Source organism: Mastigoproctus giganteus, chromosome 14 (genome assembly GCF_048544385.1).
Source record: "Mastigoproctus giganteus isolate SK-2022 chromosome 14, ASM4854438v1, whole genome shotgun sequence".
NCBI classification, from domain to species: Eukaryota; Metazoa; Arthropoda; class Arachnida; order Uropygi; family Thelyphonidae; genus Mastigoproctus; species Mastigoproctus giganteus.
In genome coordinates, this window is record NC_143588.1 from 27,689,516 (window position 1) to 27,706,425 (window position 16,910).

The 16,910-nt window shown below is 40.4% G+C and overlaps 1 protein-coding gene across 1 annotated transcript in view; it reads left to right on the plus strand.

The window, feature by feature from the left end:
* Nucleotides 1–16,910, plus strand: part of LOC150075032 (EF-hand domain-containing family member B-like) — a 243,532-nt gene that overhangs the window by 75,171 nt on the left and 151,451 nt on the right. Inside the window, exon 5 of the mRNA XM_090389053.1 lies at nt 13,042–13,273. Coding sequence (XP_090245179.1) covers nt 13,042–13,273 — 232 coding nt within the window. The remainder of the gene's footprint in view (nt 1–13,041; nt 13,274–16,910) is intronic.

A 16,910-nucleotide genomic window follows, 5' to 3' on the forward strand; every position in this document is an offset into this window, starting at 1 on the left:
AAAGCCTAGTAGCTTCCAAGATAAGTTCTTTGAATGTTTCCCATTTTGAATTTGCTGTTGGTAACATCATCAGTTGGTCTCACTGTATAGAATTTGAATACTGTCTCAGACAATTGTAGTCACCTTTACGAAAGCAATAACCCTTCCCTTTACCCCTGATGGTAGTTACCTCTTTGAGTAAATCCCACTTCAGCACACTGTGATCACTGCCACCTAGTGGTTCCTGTATCTGCAGATTCTTAATGCATGAAGTATCACTACTGATAATCAAATCAAGAGTATTACTCCCTTTAGTTGCCTCCCGAATATGCTGATTTAGAAAACAATCATCCAATAAATCCACAAAAGCCTTGCTAGTGTGTGAGTGACCAACCCACAAATTCCAGTAATTATCTGGGAAATTAAAATCCCCCATTATAAGACTCTCTGATTTACTGACCCACTCTATTTCCCTGTACAGTTTCTTATTATACTCATCAGAGTCATTAGGCCTATAGCACACTCCTACTCTCAATTTGCAAGTATACATGCACCTGATTTTACTCTTAGTTATTTTACAGAGCTCATGTATTTATTTGTTCCACTATGACTGTCAACAGTCATGGAAATCTCCATTGCCTTGCTTTCCATGCTGCTTCTCATTCTAATAGAAGCAGTGCAAGAATCACTTTTGCCTCTGCCTGCGGCCACTGTTAACCTTTTAGACTGTTTATTCCCCCAAGCTAGCGGTTTTGCAACCCATCTAACACTTCCTTGATAGCATCAGCAAATAGTCTTGCTCCTTTTCTATTTAAGTGTACCCCATTCCTTTAGAAGCAGTCTTTCCTGTCAACAAGTACAGACCAAGCTGAAAAAAATTCTACACCTTGAGCCTTGCACAATCTCTCCAATGCCAAATTGATTGACAAGGTTCTCATCATAAACTCCCTTCTATCGGGTCTTGGGCAGAATTGCATTCACTTTCAACTTCAACCCTAACTTGTGACTTTTTTTCAACATTCACCTGTACTTATTGAGTAAATCTGCAAATCTCTTACTCTTAATGTCATTAGTTCCAATGTGTACAACAATATCACCTTTTGTGCCCTTAAAAGATGATATCTACTGTACAGTGTCATCAACCTTTGCCCCTGGCCGACATACCCTGGTCCTGTTCCACCTATCCTTCTTGCATAGTATATTTTCCATCTCCCTGACACTAGAGTCACCAACAATAACTAGCTCCTGAGGGACCAGCACATTCTGCCTTTCAGATTGCCTCTGTGTTGCCTGATGCACAGGAGTGAGTTCTTCAGTTCAGCTGGCCAGCTGACAGCTTGATGTGCTCCTCATATTAATTTTTTTTAAGGTCATTTACGCTACACCTCAATCTCTCATAGTCGCCCATCAGAACGCTGAGTTGGCACCTAATTTCTTGACAATCTAGACATCTAGCACACACACACACACACACAAAGACATCCTTCTTGGCTAGATCATGGCTTGTTTTAGAAAGTTCAGCAAACATTTCAAATTTCGCACATTTTTTTTAAACTGTGATGTGTTGCAGAATCTCCCTCTTCGTTTCTCATCTGTCATAGCACTCTCGCTAGTCTGTGATCTTTGCTTCGCAGCTCTAGTCTGGGTCATGATTTCCGTTTAAATACAGTTTAATTAACAATGAAATTTAATAAAATTAATAAATATTTTGATTACTATTACAGTGCGTTGTATTACGTTATCTAGTTTTACATTATACCTTACGCTTATCAGTTTGATATATATACGTTACGCTATTTCTTATCGATTACAATATGGCGGCTAGTTCAACAATATTGGCCCCAACACTGCGAGTCGTAACTTCCAAAAATCACTAGTTTAATTCAAAATAAGAAGCTAACGAATGCTACTTAACCTATTTAATTTCTTTGTAAAACACAATAGTATGTTAATTAACAAAGAATACATTAAAACTATCTAAAATACTTATCCCTTTAGAGCAGCCAAAAATCCACCGACTGTTCTCTTCCGCGACCAGAGTGCCCTTCTTATAAAAGTATGAAGTTTGAAAAACTTCTTTTTTTTTTTAAATTCTGGGTTACTGTGGAGAGGGGACAATTTAACTAGGAGAAGATCCGTGCCCCACACACACACACCACATTAGCTAGGCTTATGGGTATCTTATTGGGAGTCCTGACTCACTGTCCGCTCATTACTTCTCATGGTATAACTTATTAGTAGGTAGCCACCTGTGTAGCTATTGAACAAACAAGGATGGGCTGAGAATATGAGATAAGGCTGCTCAGATTGAATTAGTTGCATTGACTAGATGGGATAATTTTGGTTAGGATAGGATAGAATTGGATAGGTTGAAAATTTATCACTGTGGTAAGTTCAAGCAATTGAGACACACTGGGTGGGACATCATCCATGCTAACAAGATTTCTGATGTGCTTGTCAAGAAACTAGGATACACACATGCAGTGTAGAAGTACTGTAGGTAGCATGTAAGTCAGTAACTTATCAGTTTTTTTCCTGTCTTCTCAGTTCACTTACTAGAGCTGAAGATCTTGAAGAAGAGGTCATAATGTATGGTTATATCTAAATTCTGTGTGTGCCTACATCCCTAAATTTTGGTTGAATTTAATCCAAGAATTTTATTTCATCATAAATCCCCACTACAGAGAACTTTGAACAGGATGCTAGAAAATTATGTAACATTCCCAGGAAGTCTGGCTATAATCCAGCCAACATTTGTACATGGCCAGGATTACTGTTTTTATCAGGTTGCCCTCTAAATCTGCAGTATGGAAGATTTGGAGGGCAAGGATCCTGTTTGATCTGCCTTTCCCAATTAAGATCTGGAAGCAGATGTTGGTGGCATCTTTTTGAGGGTCATGGGAGATCTCGACTGTACTAGTTTCTTATTACAGCATACTAATAGGTTCTGCCAGAAGCTCTCAGCCAAGAGTTCCAGCTGCAGTTATGCTGTACTTCTCAAGTATTGTAGCATCCTCAATTTCCTCCTTTATTCTTATAACATCAGTTGGAAATCGACAGTGGACAAGGACAGTGAAAATTCAGATAACTTTCATAGAGCGAGAGAGAACAGTTTTATTTACAGCTTTAAGTGCTGAAACTGTGAAACTTGTTATGTCAGAGTAACTGGTCATTTGGTATTTGGTATGTTGAGGGTCTTGCGGCTCCTGGGATTTCTCCCATCTCCACGGTGTTCTCTGTATCGAGTGATGGTACCCTGTCAAGCCAGAGATTTAAAGTGTGTGGATCGTGTATAGTGTAGTCTGTCGAGCCCATTGTTCATCTGGCTTATTGGCCATCGGGCCCCTGATGGGACCCGACATTGCCCATACCGCGCCACGTGGAGGCTAGCCAGGTGTTACCAGTAAGGAATCGGTACTCTGGCAGGTCCTGCCACCTACTTTCCTCAGATTTCAATATCTAGGACCTATAAAAAAAAAAAAAATAAAAAAAAATACATTGCTTTAATCGCTGTTGGTGCTTTGTTTGGTCATAAAGATTTGCCTTAAGAGCGAGAATGGATGAGTTTTATTTTTGGCCGAAAAGGGTCGGGCAAGAAATTTTGGTGTAGTTACAGTTTTGACATGTGGGGCTGTGAAGGTAAATAGATTTGGGTGGGGAGAAGGAAGGCTGGAGGGTAGAGAAAGAAGAAAGGGACTGATAGAGAAGGTGGCCCCCAAATGTTCAGTGGGCATGCCCGTGCCACACCAGAGGGAAAGTGGGTTTTGCAGGGAGAGGAGGAGACAGGGGTGTCCCCCCGCCAGGAAAAGGAGACAAAGCAGGCCCGGAAAGGTGTCGGATCTGGGTTGCCATTTGGCTAGTTGGCAGCAAGGCTGCAATCTAAGTCGTTCACTTTGACTCTCCAGGTGGTAGACTTAGTCTCAGCAGAGGCCAGGATGCATCACCTGCATGTGTCAGGCCAGCTACATCTAGGTCCCAGTGTTTGGTCGCATCCAGTTAGGACTCAGTTGTCTTTCAGTTGCTGTAGGTTGTCCCCACTACTTGTATTCAAGTGCTGTAGTCACTCAGCTGGTCGTCAATGGCCAGTTGTGTTCTTTCTGTCTATCGGTGGTCCAAAGTCTGAAGTTTGTTTCAGGGTGGTGGAAGTGCTCTTCGCCTTGCGAAGAGATTTTGAGCGAAAAGCGTGAAAGCCTTATAGTTTTCTTCTTCCTGCAGCACTATGTCCTCCTGATTTCTAAGGATGGAGCGTAGTTTGGTAAACAGCAGGCCACGGAGGTTTTCATATATATTACATTCATAGAGCAGGTGCTCCCAAGTTTCTTCTTGTTCGCATCTACACTGTGCTATGTCCGAGATTCCAAAATCGTGTAGCTTCTTCCTGAAGGAGCCATGCCCTGTCAGCAGGTAAGTGGTATGAAGTCCAGGAGAGTACCAGGTTGGGGAAATAGGGTAAACACGTCCAATGTCTGGTATGAAGCTTCTAGTTATGCGGCCTTTAGTGGAGTCATTCCACCGATTCTGCCACACTGTTCTCATGTGGTCTGTAAGACATCTTTTTTCCTGTGGTCTAGTCAGAGTTGGGTCCGTAGCGCATCCCAAATGTGTGATTACCCTTCCTTTGGCATGTTGGTGCAGCAGCCCATGGCCGACAATCTCCAACTCCAGGGGGAGACATCCCGCAAGGACCTGGAGAGCGTGGGTGTTCACCGTGCAGCATTCTCTGGTTGTTGTGAGGAGAATTATTCGATGGATGGTTTCCAATTTCCTTCTGTTAACAGCAGTGCTTGCCTTAGCGTACCAAGCTCCTGCTGCATAAGCCAGTGCCGGGATGAAGAATGCCTTCTAGAGGATGGCGAGTGCCCTCTTCTTTAGACCCCAGTCTCTGTGTGTAACTCTAGCGAATAGGCCGGAATATTTCCTGAATTTTACTCTGAGGTAACTAAGACGTGGTGTGAAGTTGAGGTGTCTATCGAGGATAACGCCAAGATACTTGACTTCTGTTTGGAGTTTAATGGTTGTTCCATTTATCTTGATCCGGGGAGGCCTCCTGGGATCAAGGGAGCCCTTGAGGAGTATCGAATGTGTTTTTTCTGCTGAGATGTTCAGTAGGTTCCCATTTGCCCATCCTTGCAGAACAGACATTGCGTGATTTGCATGGGTCTCCAGCTGTGTCCTGCTATTAGCCTGCAGCATCAGTATAAGATCATCGGCGTATGCCTGCATTCTTATATTAGGGATTTCCATATTGAGGAACTCATCCAGCACAAGAGTCCACAGAAGGGGCCCCAGAACTGATCCCTGGGGGCAGCCCCTGTGGACCTGCCTGGAGAGAGTGGCAAAGGGAGCAGTCACTGTAATCCTTCTGTCATCCAAGTATGATCTAAGGCAGCAGAACAGGTTGCCTGGAATTTGGGCGCGCCGAAGTCTGGCCAGGATTCCGGGCCACCAGAGAGAATCAAAAGCGCCAGCAAAGTCTATTGATATGAGAAGAAAATACTTCATGTCGCAGTTTTTTGCTGCCTCAATTATGTTTTCCAAAGCATCTGCCGCTGAGCATCCTCTTCTGAAGCCAAACTGGTTCGGCTACATCATGTTCGCTTCCTGGAAGTGAGTCTCTAATCTATGGTATAGAAGCCGCTCAAAAAGTTTGCGCAAAGTAGAAAGCAAAGCTATGGGTCTGTACGATGTTGGCTTATCCTGGGGTTTGGTTGGATTCTTAAGTATAAGTCTTATTCTTGCTGTTTTCCACTTATTAGGGTAATAGCCTTCTGAAAGACAGCAATTGAAGAGATTTAGAATGATGTCTGGTATTTTCTCTACTGCCTTTTTGAGCATCTCTGGTTCAATCCTGTCATCACCAGGAGCTTTCCTGTTTTTAATGTTTGCTGTGCTCAGCTCCATGATTGTAAAGGGGGGCTCAACTGCTGTGGTACAATAAGAGGAGTTTTCTTCATAGAGTTTTCTCTGTTCTTCAGTCTGGGGTTCAGTTTGAGGTAGGAAGATGTGGTCCAATACGTTGTCAATTGATGATGTCCAGGTTCTGGTATAACTTCCCGGTGCAGTTTTGGTGGCTGTAACCACTTCCTCTCTTGGGAGCTTGTTAGCTTGTCTATAAACAATTCCCCATGGGTCAGCATTGCCATTTGCACTGACCAGAGTTTCCCATGTTTCTTTTTTCTTCTGCTTAATCTTGGCCGTGTAGTTATTTCTTGCCTCGCGATACCTCTGCCTTAGCTTGTCCACCTCCGCCTGTGGCCAGGTTCTGCGTGCTCGTTGGAATGCTTTTCAGGCTCTGTTTGCTCTGTGTCTGAGGTCAGTTAGTTCTGGTGACCACCAGGGAACAGCTCTGGGGGCCGGGTGTTTCTTTTTTATGGCTATGTCCGCTGCGTCCGTGATTAATTTTGTCACCTGCTGCTGGAGGTAATTTAAGTTTTGGCCTTCAGTACGGATGTTTTCTGCTCCCATCATCAGCGTCCATTGGAAGAGATCCCAGTCGGCTTTGGGAATGGCATACCTTGGCGAGAGAAATCTGACGGTCTGTCTTGGAATTAGGATTTGGTGCAGACTGAGGGTTATAATCCTATCATCAGATGTGGTCCAATAGTCCTGTACCTCCCAGGGGGTGAGGTGTCCTGCTATTGTGCGGCTTGCAAGGGTAAGATCAATGTTTGCTTCCCACACTGTACTTGAAAACGTGGGAAGTTGATTTGGTAGGTTCAGGATAGTAAAGTTACTGCTTGCTATGCACTCCTCCAATCGCTGTCCATTGTGTGTACATCTCCTATCTGGCTTCTCACTATGCCAGGCTGCGGACCTGCAATTTGCATCCATTCCAATAATAATTTTGGCACTCAAGCTGGCGCTGTAGGGTTTGCAGATACGTTGTGACGGGGAGAATGTCCTCTCCCGGTCTGGCATAGACTGAAGAGACGTAAAATTTCCCCAGTGATGAGGCAATGTGGGCATATACTGCCCAGTTTGTGCAAAGGTCGGTTATTTTTGTAACCGTGAGGTCTAGGTTACAAACCACGACAGCCACCCAAGGAGTGTCTCCTTCCAATTGGACAATCTTGAACTTTAGGGTGTAACCTCTCACTCCTTTATTATGTGTGTATGGCTCCTGGAATATGAGCACGTCCAGATTTTTTTTCATTAGATTTCTTAACTAGCTGAGCAGCAACTGCCCTAGAACGCTGTGCATTATGTTGTGCAATTTTTATCTCGAAGTGATTGTATTGTTTTGGATTACTCCCCATAATTTATCTGTAGCTGTTGTGTACTCCTTGCTTTGTTGTATGTTGGGCAGGCGCTATCCCTTATAGAGTGGTCATGTGGCAGCTTCAGGGCCTTGCAGTTGATGCAGACCGGGGCTTCAGCTTTGTTTGGACAGTCTTTATATTCGTGGCCATCTTTGGCACAGTGCAAAAGATGGCCACGAATATAAAGAGAGTGCATTTGCCTGCAGGTGTGTGTCGTGTGGCCAAAACGACAACATCTGAAGCATTTGGGGACAGCCAGATACTCCCTGTAGCGGTGACTGCCCCAATTTACATACACCCTTGTCTGTTGCTTTATGGATTTCCAGGTAACTGCGGACCCAGTTGACAGCACCCCCAGTCCTGGCCCTGGTCTCGAACCTCGGTGTGATGTGCTGCTCTGGCGTTCCGTCAAGTTGCAATTCATTGAGATTTTTCTTGGACTAACTCTTCAGTGGTGATATCATTATCTAGATCATGTATCATTATGCAGGGCCCTTTTTCCCTAGGCGGTTCGGCAAGCAGCCCCAGCGAGGATATTTTGGAGTTTTTTAGTATCCCCTGTATGTCTTGTTTCGTTTCAGTTTGAATGATCACTCCAACATTTCTCGTTTTCCTGATGGATCTTATTTTTGTGTGTTTAAAGTCGTTCTTCAGATTGTCCATGACGGTCTGTTTAACTGCTTCACTGGACTTATGTGTTTCTGGCGCTGCTGGTTTCAAAACTACCAGGTGGGGTCTGGTTAGCAGGGTTTTCTTCTGCCCCGTTTTGGGGCATCCTGTGTCCGTATTGACACTTGTGATATTTATGTTGTTCCTCAGCGCCTGTGAGTATGTGGGAACGCGCTGTGGCATTTGGTTTGTTCCACTGATTTGAAGGACCTCTAGCTTGGCTTGGGCAATCTCCTTTTCAAATTGCGTCTGGACTAATATCGTCTCCATCTTCATCCAGATGGAGACTATCTCTGCCCTAAGGACTGCTGAAACCCTGTTTGTTTGTTCCTTGAATAAGCTCTCTAGTGCCATTCGCAGGGCAAGGGACTGTTACAGGGCTGTGCCCGGCGGTAGTGTCGGGTCTAACGAGGTGCCCTGCGATTTGTCCGGGGGTTTCTCCCCGATGTTGTCTGCCTGTATCACAGGTTGTTCAGCAGGATCCTTATTCTCCCTTTTAGAGCGAGTCACTCTTTCCATATTTGGTGTCACATATTTTTTGTGTTTTCCTTTGGCTTTAGTGGAGCCAGATTGTGTGAAGTCAATATCCTCACTTTCTATAATTTCAAAGTTTTCGTTGTTTGCTATCTGTGGCTGCGATGCTCTTAATTTTCTTGCTTTGTCATCCATTTCCGTTGTCTTTGGATTAACGAAGTTGGAATGATTTATGGAATCCATTTTCTTTGGTCTAAATGTAACGGTAGTCTTAATTTCTTTTAATTTTGCCAGAATAAGTGGAGCCGCACTATAGCTTTGCTGCCTGGAGGATTTTACTTTCTATTTTTCAGGAAGGTGAGTCGTTTCCTATTTTGCCACAGGTCAAGCTCCGGGCAGGGATTAACTCAGAGAGTGCCTGAACATTTGACTGAGCGAGCACTTCCAGGAAAGCGTTGAGGGTGGGGAGATTACCCACAACTTAGTGTCCTCGGGCAATGAATGGCGTTGTTCGTTCAAGAGGGAAATGTGGACATTTTAGTTCTTCTGTGCATAATTATTACCAAAATAGCCAAATCAAAAGTCACAGAACTGTTGGGACACGATCAGTGCCTTGTTTAGAAACACACAGGGTCACCTTTCCGAGTCAAGAGTACACTTCAACCGCGGTGACAGAGAAATATGTAGTTTGCCACCCTCTCCAGCACTAGAACAATGCCGCCATGGTGAGCTGACACATTGTTACCAGCGTTGAATCGAAAACGAGTTGAATTGTACAAAATCACCCAATAAAAAGAGAAACAAATCTCACCGCTGTGATCCACTGATGAATATTACCCCTTGGGTACACAATTTGGATAACTGGCTTAATTTAAAACACATATTCCGAACAAAATTTTGCAGAGCGGCGTACAGCACATCCGAATGGTAAGGCAGCCATATTGGCGATGAGTAACTGGTCAGTGAGTTGAAAACAAAATGAAAGGTCGTGACAGGGCAGATCAAGTAATGAATTAGCAATTCTTGAGCTAGTTTTGGTAGGGATCGCACTATGCAAACTCACGAGATAAGTAGAAGTTATTGACAGCTTTCTGATTGCTCCTTGGCTTCCCGTGTTATGAACAGAACTGGCGGAACATTAGGATCTAATCCTAGTCTGTGTTGGTCAGTTATGACAGCCACCAGGTTTATTCCATTGATGTAAATTCTGTTGCTTCACTCACTGTTTTACCATTTGTTACTTCACCTGCTGTGGAACATCAATGTTCAGGCTTGTCAACAATACTGCATGGACAGTGACATTATTTAAAGGCCACGTTTAGTGGTCACAAGCTACACTTAGCTAAGTGGATTTTCTTTAATAGATTGAGTATTTCTTGCAAAGAGAATGTTATTTTAGATTAGTTTTCTGACAGAATCTCAGTTATCAGTTGATTCAACTACTGCTCATCTCAGTTGCCCAAATTATTTGCTGTATGATTCCTTTCACCTCAAAGGTGTGCATATGTCCGTTCTGATATTCCCTGTCAGAGATTTGGTAATTTGGAATCTCCTCTTTTCGATCTTCTCTGGCTTAAAATCTCTCTACCTCATTGTGTCAAATTCATCAGTTGTCTCTACCGTTCTCCCAACTCCACTAATCACTTGGAGCTCTTTGACTTCCTCTCTTTGCAACTTGACTTTCTCCAGTCCAGGTTTCCTAACAGTGAGGTAATTTTCCTTGGTGATTTTAATGTTCACAACTCCAGCTGACTTCCGTTTTCTAGTCACACCGACCCAGTTGGTCGAGATGCTGACGCTTTTGCAATTTCTAATGACCTTGCACAGATTGTTCATTTACCTACAAGAATACCATACAATCCTTACCATACAGCCAACACGCTTGATCTTTTTCTCACAAACAACCCTTCTAAGTACACGGTCAAAGTGAGTGGTCCTTTTAAGTACCTCAGATCACAACTTGATGATTGTCTCTTCTAAAATGGAGCCTTTATCTCAAATCTATTCTCAACGTCGTATTGTTTGGCATTACAAGAATGCAAAATGGGATGACCTGCGAGATTTGTTTTCTTCTTTTCCTTGGTCAGATTACTGTTTCAAAACTTCTGATGTCCATGTTTGCTCAAATCGTGTCAGTGAAATTATTTTTGTAGGAGTGGAATCCTTTTTTCCGCACTCCACTTTAAAATCTGGTCCCTTATCTAAACCTTGGTTTTCCAATAATTGTGTTTAGGCTATTCAAGAGAAGAACGTTTCATATTGTAATTGATTTGTTTCCAATTCTTCAGTTTCATTTTCTGCCTACACCAAAGCTCGCAACAGTTGTAAAGCAGTTATCAATCAGTCCAAACTAGATTTTAAACAGGCTAAGAGTAGAAAACTTGCTTCTTGCCCTAATGGTAGCCAAGCATTCTGGTCTCTTGCCAAAGCTATTGGCTGCAACCTTTGCCCATCTCTGCTCCCACCTCTGTCAAAACCAGATGGTTCTGTTGTCACTTCAGCCAAGGATAAAGCTGACCTGCTAGCATCTCATTTTTCTTCCAATTTGTGTATTAATGATCTTGGTGAAATACCTTTCACCATTCCCATCACACTCCATTTGATGCCTCCTGTGGTCTTCCTGGCGCCTCCGTAGCCAGGTGGGAAGGAGCAGCAGTGCGTAGCACACGCTTCTTGATTAGACCAGGGTTCAAGCCCGTCACTACCAAATACGGAGGATGTGGAAAGGTCAGGGAATGACCACCGCATATCCAGGAGCAATATGGCCTTAGTTGCTAATGCTCCTAAAAAACCAAATAACCTGTAGTCTTCCGTCAAAAGGTTGTGAGAAGGATTTTGATGAGTCTTGATGCTGAGAAATCTGCAGGTCCTGATGGGATTTCTCCACTTGTTCTCAAAACCTGTGCTGCCGAACTTACTCCTGTTTTTTGCTACCATTTTTCACTTTTTTATTCCAAAGGTGTTTTTCCTACTGATTGGAAATTTGCTCATATCCAGCCAGTTCCTAAAAAGGTGACAAGTCCCTCCCATCCATTTATCGTCTTATTGCAATTACTTCTACTCTTTCTAAAATAATGGCAAAATCAATTAACCGCCAACTCTTAAACTACCTAGAAACATTCCGTCTGATCAACAATCGCCAGTATGGATTCCGTCAGTGTCAATCCACTGGTTATATTCTGGCTTATGTTACCCATATATGGACAAATTCAATGGAAATGTTTGGTGAAACACAAGCAGTTGCTCTTGACATCTCAAAGGCTTTCGATTGTGTCTGGCATAAAGGTCTTCTAAATAAGCTTTCATCTAATGGTTTGCCAACTGTTTTTTGTAATTGGTTATCCAGTTTTCTCTCTGATCGCTCACTGAGGGTGATGGTAGATGGCTCTCTGTCTTCTAACTTCTCCACTAATGCCGGTGTCTCCCAAGGTTCAGTTCTTTCCCCCACTCTTTTCCTCTTGTATATTAATGACCTTCTTCCATTGACTTGAAATCCTATCCATCGTTTTGCTGATGATAGCACATTACATTCCACTTTCCATTTTGAAAAACCTTGCCTTGCTCAATCAGCTGCAACATCTCAAATATCCACTACCAATTCCTTAAATGCCAAAATCCAGGTAATTCTCCAGTGGGGCAAAGACAACTTAGTTGATTTCATTCCTTCTAAAACTCAGTCTTGTCTTATATCTCGCAAAAAGGATTCTTCAGCTCATATGCTTATCTTTGGTGACATTCCGATTTCTAGGCAAAATGATATATCTCTTTTGGGGATTACTCTGACTCCTAATCTCTCTTTGCACAAGCATATTACAAATATTGCTTCCTCTGCATCAAAAAACTAGGTTTTCTCTTTTGCGCTTGGCGTTACTTTTCTTCCAAACAGCTGTTCACTCTGTACAAATTGCAAATCCGCCCTACCATGGAATTTTGTTCCCACATCTGTGGCGGTGCCCCAAAAACTCTCCCTCAGACTTAATTAATGACTCCTCTCTAACAGAGTCTCTCCACTCTCTGTCTCATAGATGTACTATTTTTTCTGCTGCATGCCTTTTCTACAGATACTTCCATGGGCACTGTTCTTCTGAATTGGCTTCTATAATTCCCACTCTCTCTTTCAAAACAGTCTGAACATGTGCCACCTCCAGCCAACATCCATTTACTATCCAACTTAAATTTCACAGAACCAACTTTTCATCTTCCTCGTTTATTCATTGAACTGCCGTTTTCTGGAACAACCTTCCTTCACATGTATTTCCTGAAAATTAGTCTACAGAAGTTCGTCTAATGTCAACAAATATCTTTTTTCATCTTCTCAACCTCCAACTCAAGCACGGTAATAAGTACTATAGGTCTAATACCTCTCGTGTTTGGGGTTTTTATTTAAAAAAAAAAAGTGTGCAATATCTGCAAAAAGAGGTGGATTAGGTAAAATAGCTGTCGACTATTTTTTTTTCCCTTTCCTTAATTTTAAATTTAATTTTATCACTAAACTTGGTTACTTAAAAGTTTGAAATGGCAATTGATGATGACAATTAATAGTCTTGTTTATATATATATATATAATTTGCATGTATTTTTTTTTTTTTTACACTTTTGAAAATTGTTTGTTTTGGGAAGGAGCTTCTCAGATATTTTATTTTATCCATGTGTTTTGTAGGAATAAAATACTACAGAATATTCCGGAAAGTTATCAGTTTGGAGTACGTATAGATCCTGAAAGACATGTCATGGATCAGTTATTGAGAGATCGTATTAAAGATCCTATATTAATACCAAAAAGAGGAGCTCGGAAAAAACAAGCACTTTTAACACAGATTAGGAATAAGTTAAAAATGGCTAATTATCATCACTTTGATGATCTTATGACAGCCTTTCGTGAGTATGATACTGTAAGTTGCATTTGTGTAATTGGTTTAAATGGAATAAGTGTATTTGAGAAACATTAGCTATTCTCTTTTCAAAAATAAATTGGAAAAGAAAGATAATTGGCAAAATGGAAATGTAGCATAGAATACATATATATGATTTTATATTAATATGGTGCAAAGAAGCAAGATTATATGTCATCAGTAACACACACACACACACACACACACACACACACACACACACACACACACACACACACACACACACACACACACCTGTCCATCCCCTCTAATAATTTGTCTAATTCTTCCTTAAAGTTATTTCCATTTCTTCTGCAGTTCAGTAATTATTCTTGAAAAGGTAAGTGGGGAGAGGGAAGCAAGGCGATTTTTTGAGTTTTCCACTAATCTTTCTTCATTTCTTGAAGAAACTCCAAAATCTCTGCAAATAAATAGCATAAAGTAAAAGTAGGGCCATAGTGTGGTATACATTTCATTGGTTATTCAATTTATTCTGAGAGAGAGAGAGAGAGAGAGAGAGAGAGAGAGAGAGAGAGAGAGAGAGAGAGAGAGAGAGAGAGATTATATAATATGGTGCAATTAAATAATCTCTCTATAAGGGGATTAGTAAACTAAAATATCTTTCTCAAGCAGCACGTAAAAGAGGATATACAACTTTGAACATTTAAGTTAATGAAAACTAATTACAAACTTGATAAATAGAATTTGTCTTAAGACAAAGGCTAATTGGATAAACTACCATCAGATCACATGGAACAGGAAAGCTGATGTAAATTCCTTATGCAAATTGAATAAACAACACATCCAGAATGGTATGCAATTTGGTTAGCACAAAACTCAAGGTAGTTGATATTGAAAAAGTCATAGTGGTAATTGTATAATCCAACACAAAGTTTTGTGAGTGGTACAAACAGATTATTCTCTCTAACTGAATCACTTTGACAAAATTATACCATCTGTGAATAAGACATAAATGTACTTGTAGATGTAATTGTTTATTTGGAAAGAATTATTTTGGCCAGCTGAGTGTTACATAATGATCCAAATTATGAGGCCAATACTTCACATTCACAGAAGAAAATTGCATGATTTTTTTTTCATGTGAATTGTGTACACTGCTGATGCATTTTCTGTTTAATCTGATTTGGTTCTGTTTTCATAGTAGAAACATATATACACTTTATATATACTTTTGGTGACAGCTTCACTGTGCAAGGTGACATCAAAGAGAAATTTAGATTGTTAATTACAGATAAAATTAGTAATTTGGGCTGTACAAAAGGTTGGCAAAAAGAATTTGGGATTCCTCTTAACACACTTTCAACTTATCTAGCAAATAATGATGCAATTTGGAAGCAGGCTGAACATATGCATTTCCTTAGCCATAAGAAACAAATGAGAAGGATCCAAACAAATTATCTGAATCTAGACTAATGTATATTAAAGTGGTTAAAGTAGAATAAGACTGAAGAATTTATCTAAGATCTTAATCATGAGGATGTAAGAAAGTATTGGATGGCTAGTAAATTTTTAAAAAGATGTCTTTTTTTTTTTTCAAACATCTGTGGAGAAAGTGTGTAATGGTTAGTGTGTTAATGGGGAATAATGTAAGTGATGATATCTGTAATGAATGGCAGAAAGGTTTTTCTAGAATTCTAAAAGAAAAGATGTACTGATTTGATTAAAAATTGATTTCAGGCATATATTTATATAAACTTTCATTGTTTTCAGGTCCTAAAAATTGATCCTGAAAGTAGTGAAAGCAATGTATGATACTTTTGAAAGAATTTTAGTCTCTGGAAACCAACATCAAAGGAACACTTTACAAGTAGGAAAAGTTTTTTTTTTTTTTTTTTTTTTTTTGGCTGATGCTGTATAAGCTTGCTTTCTTGCATCATTTACCACTACTAATACTTGGTATGGCCTACGTGTTAAGAAACACCTTGTATACATATGTATGTATTTTTATACATATAGTTACGTATATGTTCTGTGTGTGTGTACATGAACAAGCACACGTACACCGCAATTTTGATTAAAAGCCACTAAGATTCGTGTTGCTTATTTCTGGTTTAGGCAGTTTGTTCGCAACCTTTTTTGTTATATTTGGGCTGAAATTTTTGAATTTGATGTTACAGTATGACTAAGTTTTACTGTTTAGATTTTTCCATTTCTAAATGTAAATTTTTGATTAATTAACTGCTTTTTCTGAATGGCAGAGTTGCCCCCTTGCCCTCAAGTAGTCTGAAACTGTTATTAGTGTACTTCTGAAATGAGTGTATATATACCAGCTTTATTTGTGTTTGTGTGTGTGGGGGGGAGGGAGGAATAATAGCAACAGGTCTAGTGTGAGGAGGTGTAATAGACTTGTGTTTAGATGTAGAACAAGCTGAACATACTTAGTAAAGTGTACACATCACATACAGCCATTGTTTATTTTTTATTATTATTTTTTTTCAAGTAAAATCACTTTATGTTCATTTCAAAATAAACAAATTGACATTTTAGACTAAACAGAAGATGGGAAAAACTTTCCCTTTGATAAAAAAAAGGAAAAAAAAGCAGTTGATTAGGCAAAATTTAAATTTAGAAATCGTGAAATCCAAACAGCCATATGTAGTGTCCAATTTTAATTTAAAATTTTTAGCTCAAATATGACAAAAAAAAAAAAGTCCAGGTAATGAGTAGTCTAAAATCTAGTATTCTACCGGTCGATCTGCCAGCCTGCAGATTAGCTGGGTTAGCAGATCGCCCAGTGTGGCAGATTATGGTCCATTTCCCTCAGCATTAATTGTTGAGGCGTCTTCCATCCTGCAGTGGGTTGATAATGGCTGCAGTTTTTTAGGCCAAATAGTAGCAGACTGTATGTAGTGCTCTGCATGTAAATTTCTGAATAATACATGGAAAAAAACTAAACTAAATTGAAATGAAGTAAACTAAAGTAAACCAGAAAATAAATGGGTGTGTGTGTGTGTGTGTGTGTGTGTGTGTGGTGCTGGTGGCACCAGCTGTATGCTAGCTAAATTAGTGGGCTAATAAAATTAATAAAGAAGGTTTAAAGGAGTGTTGCTCAAAAAGAAGTTGTTTTAGATAAAATAAGTGTTGGTGAGTGATAGGTTAAGATTTGGGACCTAATGGTGGTTTCATTTTCCGACTGTGAATATTTTTTAAAATGGCTACCATTATTATTCCTGAATATAGGAAAACATAGGAAATTTCAAGGTTGATAAATTTTTAAGGAACTATGATTAGTCACTGGGACTTCTTAGCAGAACTGTTGTACTACTTGATAGCTTTGTTGTAGAAGTTTTCAGGATACCAAATTGCATTTAAAAATACTCACTTGTTGCTGAGTTATTAATTTTTGTAAATTTCAAGGTCACAATAATTCTACCAAGTCAGCCATTTGGATTTATCCATGAGATAAAAGAACTAGAGCAGTGCCACCTGCTTGTTGAGTGGTGACTAGCAAATCGGCATAAATTGCGTAAAATTGTTAAGTTGCGACATCACAAGGAAGCTTCACCATTGAATAAGAGCTACCACATATATATGGCTGCGAGAGGTTTGGCAGATCGGCAGCTTAAATTTATTGGCTTTAATAGAAAAAGGAGCCTCCAACTAATTAGCCCAGAAG